Consider the following 16,965-nt stretch of genomic DNA (forward strand, 5'->3'; position numbering starts at 1 on the left):
CATCTTCTGGAGCAGTGTCCTGATCTCCCAGATAATGCAGTCCTCCCTTTGGCTGTTCACACTCTTTCTCATCCCTTTTTTATTTTCCAAGAAGCATGACATTTACTTTATTCTCATTTATAGTCTGTCTTGCCCCATTAGAATGGGGGCTAAGAGCAGGCGGAGGGGGAGGGGTTGAGTTCCGATTCCTAGCATCTGGAACAGCACCTAGCACATAGCGTGGCTCAATAAATATTTTTCTAGCTAAATAAATAAATGCTTGTGAATTCCACCCAATAGTGAACTCCTTCCTCCATGTGGAGCCCCGCCCTCCTGCAGATGCAGGACGGGATGCTAGAGGTCCAGCTGGGCTCTGCTGCCCTCGAGGACCGGGGTGGGCAGGGGTTGGGGATCCACTAAGAGACAGGGAATGCGGGTGAGACACAAAGAAGAACTTCCTCCGGAGGACTGTGAGCCGCTGAGAGCAGGGGCTGGTGTGGCGTGGGGGAAGGTGGGGGGTGGGCAGGCGGATGTCTTCAATGACAAACCGCTGTGCTCTGCCACGCCTGACGGCTTTACCTTGGGGCTCAAATCAGTTCAGATCTTTCTGTTCAATGCCTGCCTCACAAATCGCACTTTTCCACCCCAGACACGGCCGAGAGCCCAGCCTTCTCCTGGGAGGTGCCAGGGTGGCCCTTGGAGCCCCATTCCCTCGCTCCAGTGGGCCCTAGGCTGGCCGCCTCCGCCCGGCACCTCCTGGAAGCCTGCTGTGTGCAGGAGAGAATATCTTGTGATCCTGGGCTTGCAGACGGGGCACAGTGCGTGGTGAAGAGAGAGCCAGGCCCAGGGCCTCTATCCTTCCAGGCTGCTCCCACCCCCCCACCCCAAGGCCTGTGCCTGGTGGGTCCTTGTGTTAGAGCCTGACCTTGGTTCCCAGGGGTACCTGCCACAACCTGATGGAGGAGGAGCGATTCGACCCCTTTCCTCCTGCCCCAGCCAGGCCTGTCACCCCTTCTTGGGCCAAGTCCTGCCTTCCCTCTGCCTACCTTCCCGCAAAGCAGCTTTTCTTTAAGACCTGCTCGCTCGCTTGGCTGGCAGACAAAGAGCCTCAATAAGGCCACAGGCGGCTGACGGCTTATCAAGATGCACCTCTTCGCTCTGCGTCCTGGTTGTCACCTCTGCACTGCTTTGTCACCACAGACGGCAAAACAAAACAGCTGTGCCGCACACACAGGAACCCCGCCAGCCGAAGCCGTGCCCTGGGGAGTCAGAAACTCCATCTTCCCCCTTGCTCTCCTGTCCACTTCGTCCTTGAAACCCAGCCGCAGACTGTGCTGACCTGGACGAGGGCTGTGGGGTCGGGGTGCAGGCCCGTCTTTTATGTGCCAGCTGGGGAGCCGGTGCCCAGGAACCCCAGAAACCTGGTCAGCCCACCTACTCACTACAGGGCAGCCCCAGGCTGCCGGTTTCACAGGCAGCTAATGGCTGGTCAGAGTCCAGAGTTAGCAAGAGTCCAGCCTTTGGGCCCCTGACCGTCTGGCTGGGCTCTTTCTTCCAGCCTGTTCCTCACTCAGCCCAGCGAGGTGGACGCCTCTTCTGGGAGAGCCCCCAGTGTAAGAAAGAAGGTAAACCACCCACAGAAAGCTGCCATGCGTCCTCTGTGATATGGGGCAGAGGAAGGTCCAGCCGGGCGCTAGCCAGGGACAGTGCACCAGGACCTGAGTTCTGGTTGAGTTTTCAAGGAGCAGGAGGTGTCCCATGGGTGAGGAGAGGGTCTAGACTCCAGGAAGGACAGGCTTTCCTGCAGCTGGGGGACAGGAAGCATGTTTAGGGGCAGGTGGGGAGCGTGTGACATGGGTGTGGGGTGGGAGGCAGGGAACCCTAGTGGGGAGAGCTGCTTTTCCTCCCTGGCCCTCTGCTGCTGTGTCACTGGCGGAGCAGACAGAGGACGGTGTGGGAGTATCTGAGTCAAGGGGGTCTCCTAACCCGCACTCAGTGCTGACGGTGGACCCCCCAGAAAGCAGGCAAAACGGAAAAGGGATGCTGGGTACCCCCGACAATATGCCACGCGTCCGGCTGTCAGGCAGGTTTCAAGAGATGCCAGGAAGGTCACCCGGGGCCCAGCCCTGGCTGGTGGCTCCTCCCCTGACTTGGTCCCTGGCTTCCTTTCCTTTGGATCAACACTTGGAATATCGATTTCTCCAGCTCCTTTGTCCTGATTGGCTGGTAAAGAGGCCTCACGTTCTTGATATCAGTCTCTCCCCATCTAGCTGGCCACCCCATCCGGCCAAGAGCCAGGAGCAGAAGCCCAGGCCGGGGAGGTGGGCCTTGGTTTGCCCCCCCCCCCCACTCCTCAGGGCTCACCCCTGGGCACCCCAGGCAACCTGCCCCCAGGGCCCAGCCCAGCCTACCTGCATTTCCCTCCCCAGATAGCCCTGGTCTGAGGTCCCAAGGCTCAGTGCCCTCTGCATGACCATGACCATGTGCCACCAGCTCTGTGTGGCCGGGGGTCCCTTTCTGGAAGACCACCAGGCAGATGGGCCCCCATGCACCCTTCCAGGTACCCCCTCAGAACAAGTCGCCTTTTGGTCGAGACCTGGATCAGCTTTCCCTTCCTACAGGGAGAGTGGGAGATACTGCCCCCACCTCTGAACAGGATTCAGACCCAGCTTCCGGGGGTCTCGGTCCTCTGGGTTCTACCCCTGTGTCCCCACAGGGAAAGGGAGAGGGGACAGAGCCAGAGGGGGGCACAGCCAAGGCAGGGAGAGATTGTGGAGGTGGGGAGGAAAGAAGCAGGGACCTGGTAAACAGCTCTCCTCCCGCCTGGAGTTCACGGCTGCGTCTCCCTCTGAAATGGGAGCGTTTCAAGGGTGAGCGCCTCCGGTGTGTGTGCGCCCGTGTGCGCCCGCCTTCCGTGCGCCCGCCTTCCCGTGTGCGCGCCTGTCGCTGTCATCACGGATGTTCCCCCGCTGTCACTCCGCTGCTCTCTGCTCCGCACACGCGCTCCCCCTCCCCGCCTGTCCCTTTCCGCGGCTCCCGTCCCTCCCTCTCCTCCTCGGTGTGTTATTGACCCGGCAGCCCTGGTCCCCGTGGCAGAGGCGGCCGCAGGCGTTCCTCCGCCCGAGCGCTGCGTGCCAGGTCCTTCTGGGGAGCGGCTGGTGCCGCTGTCTGATTTCTCCAGGAATCCCAGGAGGGGCTCACTGGACGGCTCAGACCACTTGATTCCAGACACTTGTTCAGTGCGGAAGGTGAGTGCTGTGTGCTTGGCAGGGGTGCGGGGGGTGCAGGAGCTGGGCTTGGGGCCCGAGCCCATCTTCACTGGGTTCCTTGCCTGCACGGACAGCTGCTTTGCCTCCTGCTTGGGGGCAATGGCTGGGGCTGGGGTGGTGCTCAGGACCAGACCTCTGGGCAGCTAAAGGACACAGGGAACTCTGACCTCGCAGTGTTGGGGACAAGAGCTGGGATTCTGCTGGGGAAGGAGGGGGAGGAGGCAGTGCCAGTGCCAGATGACAGGCCTGGTGGCATAGAAACGATCCCTGTAGCATGGGGGGCGCCAGCCGGAGCCCCGTGCCGCCTGCTTGCCGGGCTCAGCGCCAACAGCCTCAGGGGCTTGGGTGCCATGGGGAGGGGGTGCTGGTGACAGGGCTGGCACAGAGGTTGTCTGTGAGGTGGGGGTGGCAGGCTGGAGGACTGGCATTGAGGCATGAGACTGGACCTCGGGGTGCTGACCGGCCTCTTTACAGGATGCCCTCAGCGTGGGGCACTGGCCTCTAGGAGGCTGTCCTTGGACAGGGGTGTAGAGGGGCCCTCCCCAGCTGGACCTGAGTCCCTGGAGCCTCCCTGGGGGGCGTGGCTGGGAGTGGACGAGGGAGGGGAGCCTCGGAGCCCTTCCTTCGGCCCTTCCTTGATGTTCCAGCTCTGCTCCCAGCCCACCCAGGCCCGGTGGGGGCGGGGGAAACAGGGTGGGGCTGGGGTCCCCCAGCTGCACACCCCACTGCCTAAAAAGGGTTCAGGAAGCCTTGGGGGTGGTGGGCTCAGCTTAGGTGCAGGTGGTACACGCCTGGGACAGGACAAGGTAGGACAGAGGTGGTCTGACCAGGAGTCCCGACCTCCCCGCTCACTCCCGGGGCTCTTTGTCTTCCCCCTGAGCTGCTGTCTGGGGTGGGTGGTGGGGAGGCTGGCACCTGGCCGTCAGGCTGCATTGGGCATCGCCTGGTCTGACTCAGATTGACACTCAGCAGCTTAGATAACTACACGGGGTGGGGGCGGGGGCGGGCTGAGCACGTGGAGATGGGCGGGGGAGCCCAGCCAGGAGGGAAACCCACAGCGGTGTCCCCCCTCCCCACTGGCACAGGCTCTGGCTCTGCCAAGAGAGGGAGACCAGGGAAGCCAGCCGGGGGCGGCAGAAGGAGGAGGGGGAGGCTTCTTAAGCAACCGATCTGGTTCCTCTGGGGTTTGGCTGGAAGCTAAGTCTGGGACAGACGAGCAACCCCTGACCCCATTTCCGTCCCCCAAAGCTGAGGGGCATCGGGCGGTTGTGAGGGCTGGGGTGCCTGGGGAGGCCTCCCCCGTCCTCCTACATAGATCAGGCCTCTCTGCCCCGCCTTCCTCGGGGCCACCCCCAAAGCCAGGCCCGCGGGCCAGGGAGCAGCTCCTGCGAGGAGTAACAGGGGGCTTTTCTGTTCCACGTCCCAGAGGGTCTGGCTGGAATCGGGAATGTCTGACAAGGAAATGAGGCTGCAGGAAGCCGGGCATGAGAATGGGGCACGCGTTTAAAAATGAACCAGGAGGTTTGTCTGTTCCAAGTACAAATTTAGAGATTAAAAAAAACCAGCTTCCGTGCTGCCTGGGCCGTGTGTTAGTGGGTGCCGGGCAGGGAAGATGTGGGAAGGGCCCGGAAGGCCAGACTGGCGGCTGCAGGTGGAGCCTGGACAGACCCCCCAGGGCTCAGCGTGGGCGCCTGCTGTCCTGCCGTCCGGGGGCCTCTCAGCCTGGCTGAATGGGGGGGGAAGGTGCTGCCCTTGAAGCCCCAGGCCGTGGCCTCCGTCCCGGCCCCGCCTCTCACAAGTCCGCGACCTTCACCTCTCTGCAGAATGAAAGGGTGCAGAGGCCTTGTCCTGGGTCGGGGACCCTTGACCAAAGGGAGATCCCAGGGGAGGGGGTGCACAGCAGACCAGCATGGCATCCCAGGAGGCAGGAGCCCCAGGTCAAGGCACAGCGGGCACTGATGGCTGTGTGGTTTGGACACTGACGGGGAGATGGACGTGACTGAGCAACATCAGAGGACGGGCGTGGACACCAGGCCTGGGTGGGTTCGCTGGCAGTTTCCCACTGGAGACTGAGCTCACACCGCATGGAGGAGGAGTTGGGGGTGGGGCAGAAACACAGAGGGGTCAGGGCCCCCACCCTAACCTGGGCATCCCTCAGGGCAGGAGGGCGGCAGGCTGCTCCCGCTGTGCGGCCAGGTGAAGCGCTTGGCAGGGAAGCAGCTCCCACCCCCCCCCAAGTCTCCAGGGCCTGCCGCACCCTGTGCGGCTCAGCAGGAGTGCGTGGGCCCTTCGGCTCCTCTGCCGCCTCCTGCCCGGCACCACCTCCCCAGCCTGGCCTCCCTGGAGCTCCAGCCCCACTCCTCACCTCAGCGCAGCCCCCACTCCCCAGGAAGACCCCTGCCTCCCAGGACTCTCCTCGCTGCATCTGTGACGTCCCTGGGAAGAGGGGCAGCAGGGAGGGGGGGGCCTGGCCTGATGAGAACCCCTGCATCAGGTGCAGGGAGCCAGCGGACCCGGCAACGCCGGGTCCGCTGTGAAGGGCTGGGCGAACAGGAGGGTGCAGCCCTTTCCCTGCTCCTCCTTCCTGCTCCAGGAGCCTCTGCGTGCAGACAGGTCAGCGCAGAACTGGCCTGCAGGCCTACAAAAGCAGCTGAGTTAGTTAGTAGCTTTGTGGCCAGACCGCTCTGGGCCAAGGCTGCACTGTTCCGTTGCCTGACCCCGAGGCCAGTTCCTAAAGTTCCCGAGCCCCAGTTCCCCCATCTGCAAAATGCTGTTAACAGTGCTTCTCACCCCAGAGTTGCCAGGGGGACTGGGAACCAGACACAGGTGCTTGTGGCCATGGGAATGATTTCTCCCCACATGGAACCTTCCTGCACGACGTGTTACTGTCAGCGTACCTGGCCCCCCACACACACTGCGCCCTCTGCTCCCCGGGGTCCTGCCGTCCCCCGCCATGGCCTCCCCAGAGGCATCAGGGTCTGCTGGGGGAGAAGTGACCTAGCCCAAGGCTTCTCAAACTTGACATGTACATGAATTGCCTGGGGTCTTGTTAAGAGGCAAATGCCGACCCAGTTGGCCTGGGCTGAGTCTAAAAGGCTCCCCCGTGAGGCTGGTGCTGCTGGTCCGTGGGCCACACCTGAGTAGCAGAGAGCTGGGGCAGAAAGCCCACGTTCCTGTTCTGGCTGCGGGGAGGCCACTCGGGGGCCTTCAGCTGCTCAGCCCCATCCTCCATCCTGATTCTCTCAGCAGAGCCCAGCGAAGGCAGCTGGGGACCCCACCGTGTCTGCCCTCCTCTCCGTGTCCCTTTCCCTGGGACAGAAATGCCCACACGGCTGTGGGGCTTGGAGTCTGGAGACCGCCACCTCACTCGTTTCCGTTGCCCGTCCTCCACCTGGTGGGGACTTCCCTCCCAGACAATGTGAATTTATTCGTCAGCGGCCAGCGCCTGCCTTAGCAGCTGTGCTGCTAGCTTCTTTTTTTTTTTTTTTTTTTTTATTATTTTGCTGCTAGCTTCTTAATGTAGGTCACCCCTTACCTAATGAGGGAGATGCTTCTGGGGGCCAGAAGGGGTCCTGGGTTGGAAGTGGGCCAGAGGGCAGGGTGCTGGGCCCCATAGCCCCTGAGGGGCACTTCCATGGTGCCCAGGGAGCACAGGCTACACCCCTATGGACCGGGGCGGGGGGGGCCTCGTTCTTGTCAGGTTTCTCCAGAGATTCCAGGGCCATCAGCATCCCACCCCCCTGCAGACGACGGCTTTGGGCCTGGCTGGTTTTGCACAGGTGACATCATTTGAGGCTGGGGATGGGGCATCAGGACCTGCTCTCAAGGCCACTTTCTCCAAGGACTGGTGCTCCCTCTGGGGATGACACTGAGGCCAGGGAAGGATGGGTGGAGTGGGAAGGCGGGGAGAAGCCCAGGTGAAATTAGGGCGGAGGGGGTTCTCCGCCACCCGCCTCCCCACGGCAGCAGGAAAAAGCGGGAGCAGAGGCCGGGGCACGTGCCCAGCCCCACGCTGGTCTGAGTGTGGTAGGGGTCCTGGGTCAGGAGCAGTCTTCTAGGGGCTTCTCTGGACCCTGCTTCTAGGCTGTAGGTCCCCCCGTGCATCCGTCTGCCGGGGGCATATGCAGAAACTGCCGGGGTGCTGGCATCTGAGGATGCTGGAGGGCTGCCAGCATGTGCGTGAGTGCATGCGTGTGCGTGTGCGTGTGTTTCAGCACGTGACTGGGTGCACGCTCTCGGGGCGGGGGGTGGTATCTGTACCACGTGCTGCGTGGGGAGCCTGTGTGTACATCCCGCTCAGCGCACACACACGTCTCCCCAGGGGTCACTGCTGGGGACAGTCACCGGGGAACGGGCCTCCATCCCTGGCTGGCCGTGTGACCAGGGAAGCTGGTCTTCATCTCTGAGCTTGGGTGGCCGCTGACCGCCTGACACTGTGTGGGTGCCGTGAGCGGCTGGCACGCGGGTTCTCGCCGGCAGGAGGAGTGAGAGACTGTTCCGAGGGTCGGGGCCGAGGCACACAGAGAGGGTAGACAGGGTCCTCGGTGATGGAGGTCTGGGAGGCTGTGTGTGAACGTGCCCCACGGCGACCGCCATGTGACAACTGCTGGCCTCGCACAGGCTCAGGAACAGAGACACCCAGGTGTGAGGTTGGGGGGCCAGGGAAAAGAGGTCATGCAGACGTGCAGGAAGCTACTGACCCTTCCCCACGGAGGACAGGGCCCTGACATCTCTCTACGCCTATCTGGGACTCAAGTCCAAGCTCAGAGTCACCTAGAGTCTAGGTCCTAGACTGTCTTCCAAGATAACGTGTCCTGAATTCAGCAAATGTTAACTCTCCTCCCCTGATTAGAGTGATCCTCACAATGGACGGTGTGTTCTGGTGGTCACCTTTAGAGATAAGGAAACTGAGGCCCAGAGAGTTTCCGTGGTTGAAGTTGCATAGCGAGGGCACGGCCGGCAGGGATTCGAACCCAGAGCCCATCCTGACCTGGGTGTCTGAGCCAGGAGCCCACAGCGGCCTGGTCCTGGGAGGGCAGCTGGAGAACAGCCCTCAGCTGCTGTGGGCATCTCCTCTGCCTCTCAGCCCAGGGCCCAGATCTCTCTTAAAGGCGTGTGGGCCTGGGCTGCCCCCCTCACCCCACAGCTGCCCACTGAGACTCCCTCTGCAGCCCCTGTAAGGCTGCGAGCCCCCCATAGAGGGAGAGGTGACGCCCAGAGCAACAGACAGACACCCCCCGTGGTCTCCCTCCCTAGCGGCACCACCCCATCCTGAGCAGCCCCCCTCCCTAGCGGCCCCTTCCATCCTGAGCAGGCGCCCTTGGGGGGGCCCAGCTGAGGACCCGCAGGGCTGCTGCGTGCTCTGCTGGGACTCGTGGGGCCGGGAGGCAGCTCAGCAGCTGTGAGGAGGGGGGAGGAGGCGGGAGAGGCCCCTGGTGCCTGAGGGAAACCCAGCTCGGATGCTGAGATTCCAGGGCTGAGCGCGGCCCCCAGCAGCTCCTCCCACCTCCTCAGCGTCTGCTCTGCTCTGCCATTGGCTCCCCGTGCTCCCAGAATTAAACCGGCTGTGGGAGGGGGAGCGGGAGGCTGCAGCCGGGAGTCACCGGGGACCAGTGTGGCGACCGAGGAAGGGAGGCTGCTGGGCCATCGCTGTTCCCCTCCCGGCCTGTCTGTCCCCACCTGGCGCTTGGCCGGCTGCAGGGCGGGCCGCAGTCTCCTTTCCCACCCCTGGGATGGGGCCGTGGGCCACGTCTGGAAGGAAGCGGGACCAGGGCAGGGCCTGCGCCGTTGGGCCAAGGTGGGGCAGGTCACCTGGGAAGGGGAGTCCCACTCGTCCCCCCTGGAAGAGGAGCCGCTCTCTGTGCCTGGCCTGGCCCAGCGCCTGCACTGCAGCCTCCCCCTCTCCCCACTCCTGTCCCCCTATGGCAGCCGCCGCATGAGCCCCTGAGCTGATGAGGTTCCTCCCAGACCTGCCGGCAGAAGACGGAGCACAGCCGCGCACCCCCCAGGAGACCGTGGAGGAGGAGCAGGGGGCTTCCTTGCGGCAAGAGTGGGGCCTGGGCCTCACCCTCGACCCAACAGCCACCCCTGTGCAGGGCCTGGTCTCTGCCTCCTCAGGGGCCATGGTAAGAGCTCAGTGGGGCTGGGGAGCCAGGTGGCCCTCGATTTCCCCACTTGGGACGTGGGGGAAGCCCAGACGCAGAAGAGGCCACAGGGCTTCAAACACATTTACGAGATCTTCCCGGGAGACAGAAGAAGAGGCAGGGAGAGGCTGGGTGGGGGCCAGAGGGGGATGGACAGTCCTGCCTCTCCCAGCCCGGAGCTCAGCGCTGTCTCCTGCCCGAGGGCGCCTGAGATGCCCACCCGCCCCTCCACGCACCCCTACTCGCCTAGGGAGGCTGAGGTTCCTGGCTCCTAGGCCCCCTCCTCCTCGTCGTCCCCCACCCAGGGAATCAGAGCCGAGAAGAACCGGAGAGGAGTGTAAGGAGACACCGGGCCCCCTCCCTAACCCCTAGGCTGAACCAGACCCGACGCCTACTTCCGCTCAGCTCTCTCTCCCTCTCTCTCAGGACCGACAGAGCAGATGAGGGGCTCCTCTCTCCCTGGAGGCTCAGGGCCTGACAGCCGTGCAGCCACCATGCTGGCCCCGGGCAGCAGCCCCCGGCCGAGGACCTGGCTCGCCCTGCAGCGGAGGCAGATCTCTTGTGAGTGCAGGGCGGGGTCGGGCCGCGGGGTTAGTGGAGATGCCGGGATGCAGGGGTGCTCTTTCTAGGCACCTGCCGCCTGGAAGCAGGGTCCAGTGCCTGCAGCCCTGCCCGTCGTGACAGGGAAGAGCTGCCTCCCAGCTCTGTGGTGGCAGGTCAGGAACGGAGTTTGCACAGGCAGTTCTGTCCCCCCACCCTGGTGGTCTGCTCCCGACCCCAGAGGCCCCAGCCCCTGTGAGTCCCGTGGCTCTAGTGGCAAACATGTCTCTCCTTGCTCGCCCATTAGCTGGGTGGGCCTGGAGGCCTCGCTTGGGGCTCAGTGCCCCCAGCTCTGAGACAGAGGGAACCAGTGGGCTCTGGTGACGTGGTGCTGGAAGGGACCCTAGGGATGGGGTCCAGCCCCTCCTCTTGCATATGGGGAAACTGAAGCTGCCCACTGCCCACAAGGGAAATGTGAGCTGTCGGGTGAAGGACGCCCTGGGAATTCTCTTCATGAGGTGAAGGGTTAAGGCTACAGGGCAAGAGGTGAGAACAGCCCTGAGGGACGTCCCTCCCCCTGACCTGCCCTTGCACGGTCAGCCCAGCGATACCGCTGCCCCACGACACCAGTGGCATGAATTATTCACCGCTCAGAGCAGCTGATCCCGAGGGACCCAGCTTCCCTTTCAACCTCCTTCTAGACTCACTCAGCACCTCGCAACACAGGGTTCTGTGTTCTTGTCATCAGAGCTTTTATGCCAGCCGGAATTTCTTGGGGGTCAGGGGACAGTAACCTCTATTTATGCTGGTCCTTTTGAGAGGGAGGCTGGATGGACGGAACGTTTTTCTGGGGAAAGTGGGGTCTGAAGAATGTTGACTTCTGAATGGCAGGGCGGGGCTCGTTGGTCAGGCTGACCTGGCTGTAGTCAGCTCAGAGGGCGAGAGGGTCAGTGGGCCAGCAGGTGACCTCGGGTGGCCGAGGGCCTCCGGTTGGTGTCCGTGGCCGTGCCTGTGCGCTTTTCCCCCCGAGAACAAAGAGGCTTAGGTGTCAGCCTGGAAGGTGTCTCTCGGGTGTCACTGATCCTCCAGGAAAGGGGAGTACAGCCCCATCCTGTTCCTTCAGGTGCTGCCCTTTGGGACAGCAGACACCAGACCCTACTAGACACAAATTCAGGACCAGCGCCTCCCGGAACCAGGCCGCGGCGGCGGCGGCTGCTCCCGGGGGAGCCAAGTGGCCATCGCTCCTCGGCTGGGGCCTTTCCTCTGAGCTGGATGGGTACCTCCTTCCCCTTCCACAGGCACCCCCAGGAGGACAGTCACGGGGGCTTCGTGGTCACTCTTCGAAGGGTGGACCACGGAACGAGCTGCCCCGGGCGATTGTTCTCGGAGTGCCCTCCCCCTGCAGCCCTGCCACAGGGGCCCCGGGCTTGCTCCTCCGAGGGGCCCCGGGCGAAACATGGGACCATGAGAGGATTGCTGTCAACAGATCCATCCTGCAGAGACCGGGAACAGGAGCCCAGGCTAAGGGCAAGGCCGGCTGTAGACTGAGAACAGATGTGGGACTTGCCCCGGGCCCACGATTTGCGTGGCTCCCACCCCAGCGTCCTCCATGTGGATGTGGCACTGGGTGTCTCACCCCGTCATTTCCACAGGGGTCTCTGGGGTGGGACCCTGGGTGGGCTGGGGCTCCCTCCTCACCCTGAGGTGCTGACCCACCTCAGATATGGGATTCGTCCAGACCCAGGAGATTGTTGGGGGGGCTGGGGGCCCCTTCGCGCGTGCAACCCAGCCCCCTCCCACACACAGCCATCAGCCCCACGCAGCCCCAGGTTGGGGGGTGGTGCGGAGGGGAAGGAAGCAGAGCCATTTGCTCTGGAAAGAGGATCCTTCCCGGGGCAGCGACCCTGGGAGAGGGACGTGGGGAGGCTCCTCTGACATCCTCACATCCTCTGCCGTGTCAACATCTGGGGTGTCGGGGGTGGGGGGCCCAGGCTCCCGGGGCGATCCGCCACGCGGGGACCCTGGGTGCCCTGTGGTGTCCGTCCACGTGGAGGTGCTGCGGGGGGTGGGTTCTCTTTTACGTGGTCTGGTAACGCTAATGCACCGCTCGTGGCTGGGCCAAAGGGGATCAGCGCAAAGCCGCGTGGTGGGAACCAGACGGGAGGGGAAGGCAGCGGGAGGCGGTGACCTGCTGTCCTTCCGTCCCCCCGTCCGTCCCCCAGGGCTCACCTGCTGGATCGCCCTGTGCACGGCAGAGGCCCTCCCCGCCTGCCCCTTCCCGTGCACGTGCGACGGCCGTGGCCTGCAGGTGGACTGCAGCGGCCTGGGCCTGACCGCGCTGCCCCCGGACCTGCCGGCCGCCACCCGCACCCTCCTGCTCCTGAACAACAGGCTGAGCTTCCTGCCCAGCGGCGCCTTCGCCAACCTGTCGGGGCTGCAGCGGCTGGACCTCTCCAACAACTTCCTGGACCGGCTGCCGCGCGCCGTCTTCGGGGACCTGGCCAACCTGACGGAGCTGCAGCTGCGCAACAACAGCCTCCGCGCCCTGGACCCCGAGCTGCTGCGGCCCCTGCCGCGCCTGCGCCACCTCGACCTGTCCCTCAACGGCCTGGCGCGGCTCCCGCCCGGCCTCTTCGACGGGCTCCCTGCCCTGCGCTCCCTGTCCCTGCGCGCCAACCGCCTGCAGAGCCTGGACCGGCGGACCTTCGAGCCCCTGGCCAGCCTGCAGCTGCTGCAGGTAGGGGACAACCCCTGGGAGTGCGACTGCCACCTGCGGGACTTCAAGCACTGGCTCGAGTGGTTCTCCTACCGAGGTGAGCGAGGCTGAGGCCCCAGCGGGTGGGTGGGGAGGAGGGGCCCCAGCCTAGCCACCAGCGGGCGGGGGTGGGGCAGCAGGCAGAGGGGCCGACGCCCCTCTCTTCCCGTCGCCTCCGCTCCGGCCGCCTTTCTCTGCCCTGTCTCTTCAGACGGACTCACTGTACCTTGCTCTCCCTTTGTAGGTTTCAGGACGGACTTAAACACACAGTGTAACTGTCCTCTAGGCGTCCCTCACTCCTCTGAATAACGCAGCCACCTCTTAAATACCCCCAGTTTCGGGAGGGTGGAACAGAATTCAAATCCACGGATGCAATCACATTTCCACTTTGGTGGTGATCTCAAATCCTTCTCCCTGGAAGTTCTGTTATCAAAGCTTTTACTAAGGAGCCAGATGCCTTTAGTTTCCCATTCTTTCCCCTCCCCCTTTAGTTAACCTGGGAAGGTTCTAGAATGACCTTCGAAATGATTACATGAAATGGACAAGGAGGGCAAAGAAGTAAGCTTACTGCTTAAAAGTGCCAGACCTGGGTTTGGTTCATGGCTCTGCCACTTACTCCCTGTGTAATCTTGAGAGAGTCGATTAGCCTTTCTGTGGTTGTGCCCTCATCCATGACACGGGGCAAATAACAGTATCTATCTCAGAGAATCGTTGTGCAGATTACATAGGTAACGCACAGAAAGTGTCTGGAAAAGTCCTCAGCCTAAAGTGAGTCCGCAACAAAACTTGCTCATTTATATGTCCGCTTGCTGGTGGAAGTCATAATATTAGCTGGGCTTAATTAGACACAATTTGGTGCCCAGCACGAAGGAGGGCTCCAGGAATATTTGCTGAATGAATGAATTGATGTGAAAAGAACGCTAATGCTCTCGTCAAAGTCTTACTCCTTTTGTTTCATAGTGTTTCCACAATCCAATTATTCGCATAATCTTCTCATGTGTTAGTTAATTAGAAACATTTTACGAATGATAAAGTGCCATAAAATGTTCGTCACCGTGATAATTTCTCCCACTTTTGTGAGAGGAGAAATTATAATGCACACTTGCATAGTTTCCAGTTTCCAAATATTTTTCCATGTATGTGACCTATTTGAACCCTAACAAGCAGCTCACTGAGATGTCAGTAAGATGCCAATCTTATTGACGGCCAAGAAAGCCGAGACTCATAAGCAGTTAAATAAGTTAAGTAATTTGCACAAGATGATATGGCCGGGAGGGAGTCAGCCTCAGGATTTTGGAGCAGGAAGGTAAGGTTGCCCCACCTCCATGCCCAGCCCCCGCCGGCACAAACACCCTGGACACAGTTCACAGGATGTAAGCCTTGGACAGGGGTCTGGAGAGCCAGACCAGTGTGTGATCCAGAGGGGACGTCTTTGTCCCTCCAGACAGTCATCAGGAACTAAAGGGCACGCAGGGGAAATGTACATTTTAGGAATTTTTCACTAGTGGAGTTATTTTCCACCTTGCATTCCTCCAAAAAAAGAGCCAGACCAAATCAAGACAAAAAACCTGGGCTGTTTTCCTCAGCACCCGGGAAAGATTGATGTCTATTGTGTGAGGAGACTGCAGCGGCCGGGCTGGGCTGGGAGCCAGCAGGGACGGGGTGGCAGGAGAACAGGCCCTTCTGCGGGGGGTGTGGGGGGCGTCACGCCTGCATCTAGATCTTGGGATGCTGGAAGAGGCCAAAAGGGGGGTGCCCGGGCAGTCTGGGCAGCTCCTCCTCTCACCCCATCTGTGCTCTGCACCCGCCTCCCCCAGGTCGCAGCTGGCTTGGCTGTGTCGGGGTGAGCCTGCGCAGCCTTCGCTGCCCGCACGCCCTCATCAGCACGGACCCCTCCTCTGCCCATGGGGTCTTTAGGGTCCCCTCCCAAGATGCCTCTGTGCCCAGAGGTACTGTGGCCGGGGCACCGACCAGGCCACCATTGGTCTTAAGGAGGAAAGTACTCTCGCCGGCCTCTCCTCCCCCTCCTCCAAGGAGGCACCTTAGGAAGCAGGGTCGCACGAGGAGGCGCGTGGCCGAGGCTCTGGCTTCAGTCCTCTGTGTGAGCAGGAGGAGCCTGGGTGGGTGAGTCGCTGGGGAGAATAGGGTCCGGAGTTACAGACAGTGGTCAAGGGGAGGCGTGGGCTGCCATCTGGGCAGAGCTCCTGGCCCCTCTTTCCTGGGCACCCAGGGGGCCAATTTGACTCTGGGGAGCGGGCAAGGTGGAGATGTTTGCTTCTCTATCAGATGGGCACAGGGACACTGTCCATCTCACAAGGCTTCTGCACAGGTTAAATGCCGGGATGTGCGTACTGCCTCCTGGTAACTGGGCTCCATGCACACTAGTCCCCCTCACCTTCCTCTCCTGTCGCCGTGACACCAGGACTGACTGCATTGCTGACAGAAACTAGCCCTCCTGGGCCGTCCGGTGGAGACCTGGGGTTGGGGGAGGGAGTGCTGGGTCTCAGCGCCACCTTCTCTCTCTCCCCATGCAGGGGGGCGCCTGGACCAGCTGGCCTGCACCCTGCCCAAGGAGCTGAGGGGGAAGGACATGCGCGTGGTCCCCATGGAGATGTTCAACTACTGCTCCCAGCTGGAGGACCAGAATAGCTCGGCCGGGCTGGAGGTCGCCGGACCACCCTGCACCAAGGCCAGCCCGGAGCCTGCCAAGCCCAAGCCAGGCCCCGAGCCCGAGCCCGAGCCCAGCACCGCCTGCCCCCAGAAGCAGCGGCCGCGGCCCGTGAGCGTGCGGCGGGCCATTGGCACAGTGATCATAGCGGGGGTGGTCTGCGGCGTGGTCTGCATCATGATGGTGGTGGCCGCCGCCTACGGGTGCATCTACGCCTCCCTCATGGCCAAGTACCACCGGGAGCTCAAGAAACGCCAGCCCCTGATGGGTGACCCAGAAGGCGACCACGAGGACCAGAAGCAGATCTCCTCCGTGGCCTGAGAGCCCGGGTGGGGGCAGGGGGAGCACACCGGCCGTCCCTCTCCTGTCCCCTTTCCGTCTTCCTCCCAGCCTGCCAGCAAAGGGGCCCGGGGCTCCGTGGACTCCAGAGCGTCTGGAAGCCGCTGGTGTGCTGATGCTCCTCTCTGGGCCACGAAAGCTCTGGACCACGGGCAGAAAGGACGTCTGTTCAAGCAGAGGCCCCTGGACTCAGCACCCCTGTGCCCCTTCAGCTCCCAGTGTAGTCACAGCCGGTGATGCCCCCCACCTCTGGCTTGACCCACCTCATCTGCATCTAGGGGGTGCAGGGCCGGTTTCTGTGACTCTCTTCTAAGTCGGAAAGCTGTTGGACCCAGCTTCCAACAGCTGGTACCAATGTGCAGTCAGACCATCCCTGCCATCTGGACCGGCACTTGGAAATCCAGCACCACGCCCTAGCCGAAGTTGTCTGTCCCTGCATCCCCGACCTCCCCGCTCCGGGTTACTAATCACTCTCCCATAAGCTCGGCGTAGCACACACAGTCACATGGTGACAGAGGTTGTGAGACTCGGGGAGCAGAGCCAGGCATCCCCCGTGGTCTCAGCCCTCAGACCACACACCCTTCTGCTTGCTTATGCAACCTCCTGAAGCCGACGGGGAGAAACCCAAACCCACAGCACAAGGATTCCTTCCAGATCCTCCCAAGAGGCCAAGGTGGTGCTGCTGGATGAGACTGCCCGTCACCCTAGCAACCTGCTCACACCTCTCCTGCTGGGGTTTCCAGGGACACTGGCCCAGAGGCCTAGAAGCGGCAGCGTGTGTGGACGGTGGCTCATCCTAAGCGCTGCCCAAGTACATCACTGCCAGGCCCTGTGGGGACCCCCACCCTCCCACTCCCACAGCCTGCAGCCCGAGAACCGTTGCTCCGCACCTCTCACCACGACCACCCCCTTCAGCATCTCCGGGCCTGTGACCTTGGGGCGGGGACTGGGTCATGCTCTGTGACTGACCTGCCAACACATCCCAAATAGACCCCGGGAGCAGGGAAAGGACCCCCGTGTTCTTCTCAGAGGTGTCAGTAACGGGGTCCCTTTCCCAGCATTCTGTCAGCTCAGTCTGGCTTCTCAGAGTCCTCCTGGCACCCGGACTGGGGCCCAGACCAGAGCAAGGGCCTGGGGCCATCTGCTCTTTACCTGTAACCCCCAAACCACCAAAGGGACAGAGGCTTGGGGCAGGGGTGGGAGGGCCAGTGCAGGGTGGGGGTCACTGGTGCCCTTTCCGAGGCCTGCCCTTCCTGGTGAGTGTCATCCTGG

The 16,965-nt window shown here is 62.5% G+C and overlaps 2 protein-coding genes across 2 annotated transcripts in view; one reads left to right on the forward strand and one right to left on the reverse strand.

Annotated features, from left to right (window-relative positions):
- Window positions 1–16,965, reverse strand: part of CACNA2D4 (calcium voltage-gated channel auxiliary subunit alpha2delta 4) — a 78,282-nt gene that overhangs the window by 11,856 nt on the left and 49,461 nt on the right. The window lies entirely within an intron of this gene.
- On the forward strand, window positions 9,886–15,675 carry LRTM2 (leucine rich repeats and transmembrane domains 2). Its single transcript, XM_057702232.1, has 3 exons — window positions 9,886–9,952; window positions 12,154–12,744; window positions 15,221–15,675. The coding sequence occupies exons 1-3, from the start codon at window positions 9,886–9,888 to the stop codon at window positions 15,673–15,675; spliced, it is 1,113 nt and encodes a 370-aa protein (XP_057558215.1).

Source organism: Hippopotamus amphibius, chromosome 12 (assembly GCF_030028045.1).
Source record: "Hippopotamus amphibius kiboko isolate mHipAmp2 chromosome 12, mHipAmp2.hap2, whole genome shotgun sequence".
Taxonomy (NCBI): Eukaryota; Metazoa; Chordata; class Mammalia; order Artiodactyla; family Hippopotamidae; genus Hippopotamus; species Hippopotamus amphibius.